This window comes from Pseudorca crassidens, chromosome 20, assembly GCF_039906515.1.
Source record: "Pseudorca crassidens isolate mPseCra1 chromosome 20, mPseCra1.hap1, whole genome shotgun sequence".
Classification (NCBI taxonomy): Eukaryota; Metazoa; Chordata; class Mammalia; order Artiodactyla; family Delphinidae; genus Pseudorca; species Pseudorca crassidens.
In genome coordinates this window covers 48,538,301-48,549,756 of record NC_090315.1, presented here as the reverse complement: position 1 = coordinate 48,549,756, position 11,456 = coordinate 48,538,301, and the positions used below count along the sequence as shown (strand labels likewise).

Below are 11,456 nucleotides of genomic sequence, written 5' to 3'. Positions count from 1 at the left end.
GGGTACTGGTTTGGGTCTTTAGAGAGCCAGCGATGAGATCCCTCACCCCAGATCTGGGCCAGGGGAGGGCGCAGGAAGTGAGCCAGAAGAACCCAGATGACAGTGTCAGAGCTGGAAGGGGCTGAGCCTGGCCCCTGAGGGGCTGGCAGCACACCGGTTAAGAGCTTGTGTTTAGCCTTTCCCCTTGGCCTCACTCTGGGGTTAGCCCCTCTAGAAACTATTAGTTACCTCAGGGGAGGGATGCTGGCCAAGGAATTTCTTGCCACGCCAACCTTCAACGGCCAACCGCCAACTGCCAACCACCGCTGCTCTTTCTCCACAAAGGGCAGCCGGAGCATGAGCTCATTTAATCCTCGGAACAATACTAAGAGGTAAATACCCACATTCGCATTTTGTAGAAGAGAACAATTGAAGCACAGATAGGTTATGTAATTTGCCCAAGGTCACACAGCTTACTCTGGGATTCAAGTCCAAGCAGCCTGATTCTAGAGTGCCTGCTCTTAACCACTGAGCAATCCTGCCTCCCTAGACCCAGCGGTTTTGGTGAATTCCTCAGCCCTTGGACCCTTCACCAGCAGCATGGGGGAGGGGGATGCATACAGGCCTGGAAAGCTAGCTTCTTAATGACACCTCCTCTCTCCTAGTCTGTTCCTGCAAGGAACTCTAAACACTTTTGCTCTGGGCAGAAAAAAAGCAAGTGGTTTTGGAACCTTCACTCTGTATTGCCTCTTTTGGGCTCACTGTGGGCTCGTCCCTCCCCCTAAGGAACAACCTACCCCCTCTGTCTCCTGGTTTTCCTCTCTCCCCTGGTGACCTCCTTTTCATTCTCACCTCCTTGCCTTTGCACTCCTTTTGGAAGGCAGTTCAGCTAACACTCATTAGCACATGCTAATGAGCATCAATTCATTTCTCAGTCACTCAGCAGGAGAGGGGAGAAAGTGGGGACAAAGCTGCCACTCTGGGGGTTATGGTCCACAAGGCCAGGACAGGCCCCCAGGCTCAGGCCCCCAGGGAGAATGGGGAGGGAGCCTAGCCCCCAGCTGGGGAGTCCTGTCTATATTCTCGGGTTGTACCCTCAACAGCTGCTTCTGTCTTTTCTGAGACCAGCGCAGAATATTCCTAGGTCAGCCGTGAGACCTTCTCTGCCCACCAGCCTAAGCAAATTCCCACGATGTCCATGGGTGGGCGTGGCTAAGACCTGGTAGAGGAGGATATAGTTCTGCAGCTCTCCGACGAGTGTGTGAAAGCCCCCAGAGCCTGTCCAGGGTGCGGCAGGCACCAGAGGGTGGAGGGAGGTACCCAGGCAAGGGCAATCAGTGGAAGCCCCTCCTCCACTCCCTCCCATCTGGATCCTTCCTGGGGGTCGCTGATTCCAGCCACCCCCAGTAAAGCCTAGAGAACCCTGGGCTTCTCCACAAGACTGGGCCCCATTAAGGAGCTGTGAGAAGGAGGAAACAGAGCCGGGCTGGGCAAGTCATTTGGTCCTTTGACGTCTCAAGTCCCCTCATCGGAAAAGTGGTCCCTGGTCTTCCTGCTGTGAAAGGGTCAGACGAGAGGAGGCATGAGAAAGTCCTGGAGAACTCCGAAGTCCAGGTGCTAAAGACTTGTCAAACTTTTATTATTATTACTACTGGTGGTGTTGCTGTTACTACTGTTAGTATTATTGCTGCTGCTAGTGATGATACGTGGTGGCTGCACTCAAGATGATCAGAGAGAGGGAGAAGGAAGGCAAGGGCAGCCTCTCTCCCCTTTGCACCCGAGAGCCTCTGTTTCCCTGGCCAGGCGAGGAGTGGTCTCAGCACAGACGGGCGCCCCCACCCTGCGAACCCCTGCGGAGCCCCGGGTCGGCCGCCGCCCCGCTGAGACCCAAGCCGATTCTCTGAGCGCGCGCGCCTCCTGCTGGCAGCGGGGCGCGGGCGCAGCCTCCGGATTGTATATAAAGGCAGCGTGGCGCGCGAGACCTGGCCGAGTGCGGTGGAGGAGCCGGCGCGCAGCGAGAGCGCAGTGCTGCCTGAGGTCTCCGAGCGGCTCGCCATGGCTGGGCCGCAGCAGCAGCAACCCCCTTACCTGCACCTGGCGGAGCTGACGGCGTCCCAGTTCCTGGAGATCTGGAAGCACTTTGACGCAGACGGTAAGTAAAGCTCCCAACTTGTGTGCCCGCTCGCCCCCAGGGGACCTGCGGTGGAGAAAAGAGGGCAAGGAAGTTGCGGGCAGGGGTAAGATTGCCCCAGTGGGTGTTTTGGGTGCAGAGCCTAATGAGGTAGGGGTCTCGAGTTTGGGAGACACCTGGGTGCCCTGGTGACAACCGCCCGGAAGTTTTCTTCCCTGACAGAGACGACAGAGCCCACCGGCTTTTGCAGCCTCATTCTGGGCAAGGTGGGGCTTTCCCAGAGGGGAGGCCTGGGCTGGCAAGGCTCCCCATGACTCCCCCTGCCGTCTTATCTTCCCCGCCTTTCTCTTCAAGGTAACATCCTGTCTTCAGCTGCGGCAGCCACAGGTCTCAGACACCCACTCATTTTTTCCCTCAAGTTCCCCTTTTGTTGAATACCAGGTTAGCCCCGTGGGGTCCTGGGGACTGGTGCAAACTGGGGGGTCCTGAAGGGACACTCTTGGCCTCCCCAGCCTGTCCGGTGGGAGCAGGAGTGGAGAGGGCATCCAGGCAGTGAGCATCCCCTAGGCTTCCTCTGCCCACGTTCCATCCCTCACGGGCATTCAGGTCCCACTCACAGGGTGTGGTGGGAGGCAAGCTTGGGGTGCCAGCCTGACATGTTCCCTCATGGTGATAATCCTGGGTGCTTTGGGTGACTCCTTCCTTCTCTGGGTCGGGGGAGGCACAATCTTAAATGCCTCAGTGACCCACCCTCTGCTCTGTGTGGTCTTGACATTTACTCACCCAAAAATCGAGGGCTGGACTGAACAACCTTTGGAAGTTGGCTCTAAGGACTGGTATTACAAGGGTCTATGATGGCCTGACTCAGGCATAAAGGGAGCCCCCCCCCACCTCGTTTTAGAGGCTTCTGATATCACTAGAGACAAATTTTTCTCCACCACTCCAAAAAATTAAGTGATCTGATTTCCTTCTGAGGTCCTGGCCGGGGTGGGCATCCGAAACGTTCTGGCATCTCAGACCACTGGCAGGGTGGTGGCCCAGGGTGTTCATCCTAGGATTGAGAGCGAGGGGCATGGGAACCAGAGGGAGGAGCAGGTGGAGGCTCCCTCCATGCTTCTCCCTTCCCTTCCTCACCTCGGCAGGGCGGGCATAAAGGTGGCTAAACAGAGGCCCTCGGCCCAGAGTGCTGCGCAGAGGCAGGGGTTAATGGGTATGATAACCAATGAAGTTTTGTTCCCTTGGAGCAAACTGAGAATCTCGGGGTGCAGAGGACTGGGCATGTGACACCTGGATTAGGATGGTGATCTGCCTATGAATTACTAAAGGAGGTGGGTAGATTGTTAAATCTGTAAAATGGGGCTAAGGAGGGGTTGTATTTCCAATCCCTGGCTGGTACCATAAAACTCCCTTGGGGGAAAGGGCTATAAAAAGATTGCAGCCTCTCTGTATTCTGGGTGACACGCGCACTCCCTAAGTCTTCTCCTGCCAGTTTATCTGCACCAGAGACTTGCATGATTCAAGGAAAGTTATCAAGCGGCCAAGGTTATACCACAGGCCTCCTGCCAGATGAGTCAGCTATAAACAGAGGACTCCACAGTTCTGTTCTCCCCCAGTTCTCACGGGGTCAACCACGAGCGCTCTTGATAACCATGCAAATCCTCACATTTGTCTGAGACTTTGTACTTTTCAAAACACAGTCGCACCTTGAGTCCTGCACAGTGAGGCTGTGGGCAGACCATGATTCTCCTTGTGCAGATGAGGGAACAGACACAAAGTGTGACTTCTCTGAGGTCGTGTAGCGAGGTGATGGCGGCACTGGTTCCTGGCCAGCGCTTAATTCCCCAACTCTGGTTTCTGGACACCTACTTTCCCTCCTGATCCAGCCTCGGAGGTGATGGGCAGTCCCTTTAATACTAGAAAGGGGTCCTATGGCTGGAGCATAGCTAAGCTAGCATGAGGCCAAAGAGTCTTTAAAGACCCCCAGAACCATCGTACCTCTGGTACAATGTGAAAGGGGAGCTAGACTGCTTCTCGGCTCCTTGTCCCCCTCGGCATCCCATCGCCCTCTCTGGTCACCACTTCAGGGAAGTCCCAAGGAGGGACCATGGACCTAACAGAGAAGGAAAGCAAAAAGGATTAGAATACCAGAGACGGCGCAGAAGGCGATTTAGGAAAATGAGGCTAGAGCCAAATTGGAATTCGACTAAAGGACCTAGAATTAAGCTGCGGGTCACCTTGCTCTGGACCTTCTGTACCTGTCCCCTTCCGAACTCCCATGGCTGCCAGGGAGCTTCTCCCTCCCCCCCGAGGCGCTCCCTCCCTCCCTCCTGGCTGGGCCTCCTCTTACTAACTCTGGCTTCTGTTCTTATCTTGGGGGTTTTCCCCCCAACTCTAAGTGTCCCCCTGCCGCTCACAGAGTTAAAGAGCTCTGGGAGGACTCTCCACGGCTCACCAGGTCCCTGGGGTGAGCTCTCTGGAGCCCAGTTAGTCCCAGCCACCAAGCAGGGGGAGCACTGACCCACCCCACCCGTCCTGGACTCCAGTAAACAGAGACTAGGAGTCCGCAGAGAAGCTGGATTCCGAGGACAGTGGGGATGACGCAGGGAATCTGACCCTCCTAACTCAGCCCATTTCTAATGAAGGAGCAGGTGTCTGAAGAGGGGGAAACTGGGACTCAAAGAGGCAACGTTCTTTTCACAAGATCACACAGCAAAGTGAGAGGGTAGGGGGACCCAGGAATCCTCTCCTAGCCCCCCCCCCCACTCCTCCTCAGTGGTCAGCCAAGGTCATGCCCTTGGAAGCGTTCAGGTGTCATCTCTCAAAAGCAGAGGAAGGGAAGACGGCAGCCGAGTGCACCCTATGAGCCAGGTTGGGGCTGGAGCTCTTCCACATAACATCCCCATGCTCTGAGTGACCCTTACATGCCCTACATGACTGAGTCCCCCGTTCTGTTGTTTCCTGGTCACTTCTTGGTCAGAAACGTTCTCACTCTGCAAGATCCAGGCTTCAGAGGGATGCCCAGCTCAGAGCTCACGCTGGCCTCTCTTTGTGGTTCTGACCACACGGCCACCAGGCTCCTATTCTGCTGACGATCAGTACGAGGTCCGTGGGGAGCCAAGTTCTGCCCTTGGCCTTTGCTACCCTTTGGGAGCAACTGCAAGTGTAGGGATATTTCCTCTCCCAGAGGCCAGCAGACATTCACAGGACAATGCAGGGAATCCCACTCACTCCAAGAATCAACCTACATGGATATACTTGTACATATACATAAAGTTATGTGAACAAGGGGGCCTAGTGTCAAGTTCTTTGGGATACTGAAATTTTAAGAATGTGCTTCCCTAGGGAACAGAAAAATAAATCCTGCTAATCTCTACAGTGGAATATTATGCAACCAATGGGATTGAGATGGGGCTTTTGTACTGACATGGAAAAGTGTCCAAGATGTATTACGGAGATTTTTTTAAATTATGGCAGGACACTATTACAGTATGAGCCCATTTTTACTATTAATGAAACAAGTATGCTGGAAAATATCTGAAAGACAATAACAACAGTAGTCCTCTACAGAGTAGATGACGTAAAATTAAAAGGTATTTTCTTTAACTTTATAAGTAAATTTCTGTAGTGTTTTACAAGAGCATGTGTTTCTTGTGTAATCAGCAAAACAATAAATATTCAAGAAGAAAATAATTTTATGGGCACCCCCCCTCCCCCGAAAAGAAATGCATATATATCTCCAGGTGTGGGAATCTGCCCAGAGTTTTCTAGGCCTTTGTCTGCCTCCAGATGGCCCTAGTGATGCAGGAGGTTCTCAAAGCCTTGCACAGGGACTGACCCTTGTTCCATATGGGTGTGGCCCTGAGGACTTCGAAAATGAATGACAGGAAGGACCACCAAGAACTGAGGAAGGCCCTGTGCAGTCTTCCCTCCTCTCTCCTCCTACACCCAGTAGTAGTAACGGAAGCATCCTCCAAACCCATCCCCCATGGGGGACACTGGCCAGACAGAGAGTGCTCAGGCAGGTTCTCAGGCACCGAGGAGCTTGTGTCCCTGGGAGCGGAAGCAGAAGAACGCTGAACAACAGCGCCTCTCGGAGGTGGAGAGAGGCCTGGGCACCTTGCCCTGGAATTCTAAATGACGAAGTCTTCTGGAATACTGAAGAGAAGACCTCTATGTATAAAATAGATAACTAATGAGAACCTACTGTATAGCACAGGGAACTCTACGCAATGCTCTGTGGTGACCTAGATGGGAAGGAAATCTAAAAGAGAGCGGATATATGTATACATATAACTGATTCACTTTGCTGCACAGAAGAAACTAACACAACAATAAAAATTAATAATAATAAAAGACCTGCCTCAAAAGGGTTAGAGAATATCTGGTATATATTAAGCATTTACACAAATCCTATGGCCATTACTATGCAATACAGCTGTGCTGTTCATAAGCTAATTACAGGATTTATAAAAATGATTGCTTCTTGGAGCATTAAAGGCAAAGGGGTCTGGTGCTGGGAGGGAGCCAAAGTTGTCTGAGGGCAGCTTGCTTTTAACCCTGTCGGCATTTCTCTGTGGGGTCCGTGTGTCCCGTTTAGGCCTGATGTCAGGATTTGGGGTCCTTTGGGAGCAGCCTCCTGCCCCACCTGGGGTAAGCCCTAGGAATAAGTACCCCATCCCACCTCCACTTTCACCCCCGAATTCCCCACTTGTTTTGCCAACTGTGCCCTTTGGTGTGGATGTCCGCGGCATGCCAGCTGCGGACATCCTCTGTGAGGCCCTCATGCCCCATGGCCCAGCCAGCCAATGGGGGACGCAGCTGTGTCTGAGAGCTGGGGCTCCCCAGGGAGGCAGCTGCGGGGGCGTTTTCACAAACAGGACACTTCAGCCTCGCCTCGCCTCGCGTGGGCGGCCACCAGCGATCCCGCGTCCCTGCCCTCGCTCCTTGTTTATTCCCCTTTGACTTCAGTAGTTTCACCACCTGAGCCCCTGGGGGAGGTTTCCAGGGCTAAGGAGACCCCTCAGGGAAATCCCTCCCGATACCCAGGGAGCCAGAATTAACAGAGCAGGCGTGAGACACTTCAAGAACTGCGCCTCTCCGGCTCTGGACCTGGCGGCTGTCCTGGAGGACTGCATCAGATCCCGCCTTTGCCCCGCGGGTCCCAGCTGGGGCCTCTGGCTCTGGCCCTTTCCCCCTCCTCTCTGGCTCTCGGCTGCCTCACCTCCTCTCTAGCCCAATCTGCCCCATCCTTCTGGCCTCCTCCACACCAGGAACTGGCCCAGCATTAGGCTGCCAGATGTCCACAGGTGCAGGGTACCCAGCCCAGCTCCAGAGCCTCTGTTCCAGAAGCAGCTCTGCCCAGAAACACAGATTAAAAGTCAAGTGTCTAAACATTCATCCAGTAGCTGTTTGCACTGGGTTTTTCCCCCCCAGGAGCCTCTGGGAGACATGTGTCTGTGTGTGTGTGTGTGTGTGTGTGTCTGTGTGTGTGTGTGTGTCTGTGTGTGTTTGTCTGTGTGTGTGTGTGTGTGTCTGTGTGTGTGTGTGTGTGTGTGTCTGTGTGTGTGTGTGTGTGTGTGTGTGTGTGTGACTGACAAAGAGAGAAATCAAAACAAGATAAAGATATGCACAGAGATCGTCCCTGGGGTGAACAGAAGGAAAACAGGCTGTTAGCTGTGGTTCAATTTCTTTCCTCTCAAACTCCTCTGGAACACGAGGTCGATAACACCCGTCTGTTTACCTGGTAGTGTCCTGAAGACCAGCTGGGGCAGGGAGGGGAGAGCTCTTTGTAAATGGTGAGCACCGTGCAAAGTAATATTTATATTGGAGCAGAGCCTGAGGAAGTCAATTTCTTGCCGCAAAGGGTGGCGTTTGTCCCAGAGGAACTCAGGCTGGAGGGTAGAGGGCTATTTGCCCTTCCATAAATTTGAACTCCGGACAGACAGCCAGGAGGTCTGGCTTCATGAATGCTTTCTTGTGCAGGTAACGAGGAGTCTAGAACTGCATAACTCCCCTCCTTGATTTCCTTAAACTCCGCAACACAGAATAATACAGATTGGTGAGCACCACGCCCTAGGGCCGTGCTTCTCGAACTTGAGCGCGCGGGAGACTGGTTCAAGCGCGGATTTCTGGGCCTCACTCCTAACAATTCTGATTCAGTTGGGCTGGGGCTGGTCCGAGAATTTGCATCTATAACAAGCTCCCAGGTGATACTGACACCGTCAGGCCGCAACCACTCTTTGAATAGTGCTGGTCTAGGCCCCTCTTGTCTACCATCTCGGGCTTCACACCAACCCCCCACCTCAACCTTGAATGTGAAGCCAAAGGCGCTGTCTCTCTAGGGAGAAGATGCTCACGTTCAAAAGCAGTGGTTCTGCTTTGAGATGTTCATGCTCCTATGTTGTTAAAATGCAGATTCTAGTCAGCAGGTCTGGGGTGGGGCCTGGGATTCTGCCTTTCTAACAAGCTCCCAGGTAATTCCAAAGTTCCCGTTCCACAGACCACACTTTGAATGACAAGCCCTCATACTCCAGACCCATCAAATTAAAATCTCCATTTTAATACGCTCCCCAGGTAATTCTTGCATACCTTAAAATTTGAGACAGGTCGCACTGAAGCAGTCCTTAATCCTGACTGCACATCAGAATCATCTGGCGAGCTTTGAGAACATGCCCACGAGACACCCTCACCTCATCAATTAAATCAGGAGCTCCGGGGGTGAGGCCCAGGCAGTGGTACACTTGGAAAAGCTTCCCAGGTGATTCTAATACATAGCCTGGGCTGAGAATCAGGACTCTGAGGCTGCAGTCATGGTGGCACTCTTTGGGCTGAAGGGTTTACAGCCATGGATTGGTTCGGAAGACCTTAAGAGCACAGAGCATAAAAATGATGCTTTCCATTTATGTGAGATTTTACATTTTCCAGAATGCTTTCACAGCCTTATCTTGTATGGCTGTCACAATGGTTCTATAAAGTAAAAAAAAAAAAAAAAAAGGCATAGTTATACCCATTTTAGAGATCAAGAAACTGAGGTTTAGAGAGATTGACTTGCTCGACATTGCATGGACAGTCACAGAGCTGGTGGTAGACTTATGACCCTTAATCGGGCTCCTCTTACCTGTTCAACTCTCAGAAAATCTGTATGCACAAATCTCAGTGAGAAACAAGCCCCTTTCCACTGTGAGGCAGGGCGTTCTTTGGTCAAAGTTTTCCAAGTGTCTGTGGTCAGATTAATTGTAAAGAAGTGTTGTCTCACTTCAAAATTTGGGGAAACTGAGGCACCATGGTGGTGAAGAATGGTAGCAAGCCCAGAATAAGGATGGATGCAGGGTCCCCGGCTCCTCCCATCCCCCTCCCTAATATTCACAGGTTGCAGTTTGATATGGGGAAGTTAGGAATGATGGTTGCTATGGTAACCACATCCTTATCCATGCCCATCCACATGAGATTTGCGTGGTGGCCAGTCACCCCACCCCCCTATAAGACGGTCATAGAAAAAGCAAACCACTTGCCCAGTGCTGAAGTCCTCCCTGCAAGGAGGTAGGCCAACCTGTCCTCTACTCCCACCTCCTATAATAGGTGCCTACCGCGTGATGGTTAGGAAGTTGCTCTGAGGGAAGCCAAAGTAGCGAAGACCTTTTCCCCCAGTGCTGGAGGATGCCCCATCTGGGCCCTGCAGCCCCTGCCTGCCTATCTAATCTCTGCTCACCCTCTCCCTTCAACTGGTAGATTCCTGCTATTCTTGTCTGGCTGCCTCACCCCCGTAGACCATTAAATGCTCTTGGGGAACAGGCCCATATCTAAACTTGGCTATAGTTCCCACAACGTTGAACTGTTGTTCAGTTCAAAAAAATAAAGGCGGGCTTCCTGGTGGCGCAGTGGTTGAGAGTCTGCCTGCCGATGCAGGGGACACAGGTTCGTGCCCCGGTCCGGGAAGATCCCACATGCCGCGGAGCGGCTGGGCCCGTGAGCCATGGCCGCTGAGCCTGTGCGTCCGGAGCCTGTGCTCCGCAACGGGAGAGGCCACAACAGTGAGAGGCCCGCGTACAGAAATAAATAAATAAAGGCTTGTGGAATTGAACAACATTTCTGTCCCTTTGCACAGAGCGAGGTGGTACTGTAATTCCCAGCATGGCAAGAGGGGTTTCTTTCCACAGGGGCACTGGGCCCCACTCCCTGCCTTTGCTAGTAGCTGGGGCTTCTCAGCGAGGCCTTCCCTGCCCACCCTGTCCAAGCAGCCCTCATAGATACTTCAGCCACCTCCTAATAAACTCACAAAACAGACTCATACTCACTGACTCAGGTGTCCACCCAGCCCTGGCCCGGGCCCAGCTCTGAGGCCTCTGGTACTTCGAACCCCAGCGCATGCTCACAATGTGAGCTCCACCCCTGCCCCCCGCCCCCCGGCCCCTCCAACCCCAGCCCCTGCTCCTGGACCCAGAGCTGAGCTCAGCTTCCTGCCTGAGAAATGGAAGAATAGACAGATCACGGCAGGGAGCGACCAGCGAGAGAAAGAGTACTCGTTCCTCCAACTCAGTGGCACTGTCAACTGGACCACTGCCTTTTTGTCTAGAAAGCCCTTCCTCCCTCCCTCCCTCCCTCCCCTCCTCACTCCCCCTGCTGCAGCTGTCCAGCTCTCCCAAGAAGCTTTCAGAACATCCTAGAAGAAAGATGACCACTCTAGCCTAGGGGAAAAAAGGGAACTCAAGTCTCATCTCTCCCCACCATGCCCACTCCCGGCGTGCAATTACAATCATATCTTTTCCCTGCAGATAAAGATACTTAATTTAGGGGCTTCCCTGGTGGCGCAGTAGTTGGGGGTCCGCCTGCCGATGCAGGGGACGCGGGTTCGTGCCCCGGTCCGGTAAGATCCCACATACCGCGGAGCGGCTGGGCCCGTGAGCCATGGCCGCTGAGCCTGCGCGTCCGGAGCCTGTGCTCCGCAACGGGAGAGGCCGGCCACAACAGTGAGAGACCCGCGTACCGCAAAAACAAAACAAAAAACCTTAATTTATCTCACATGATTCCTCCATACACTATGTATTGTGGCACCTTCTCCACTAGAGGGCGCCACTAGGATTATTCATTCCAAATCTAAATTCTCAGGGGACACTAGTGGGGGAGGCTAGGAAGAACACACACCCCGACTCCCACATCGCCCTCCAGCCTCCCAAAGCCCCCACCAAGGCCAGGTTAAATACTTATTTTTATTCTCTTTGTTTAGTTTGTAACTCCATTTGCCCCTGAAGCAAGCTACCATCTCCCTTTCCTGTTCAAGTCTCTATGGGAACCTTGCTCACTGCTTTAGATCAGATTTGGAACTTGACTTTTGGTCAGTGGTTTCCAA

General features: G+C 53.1%; 1 protein-coding gene across 1 annotated transcript in view; it reads left to right on the top strand.

The window, feature by feature from the left end:
* The first annotated feature begins 1,960 nt into the window (after positions 1-1,960).
* Positions 1,961-11,456, top strand: part of CALB2 (calbindin 2) — a 28,713-nt gene continuing 19,217 nt past the window's right edge. The window contains exon 1 of the mRNA XM_067718036.1: positions 1,961-2,131. Within this exon, the coding sequence (XP_067574137.1) occupies positions 2,035-2,131 (97 nt within the window). The 5' untranslated portion in view covers positions 1,961-2,034. The remainder of the gene's footprint in view (positions 2,132-11,456) is intronic.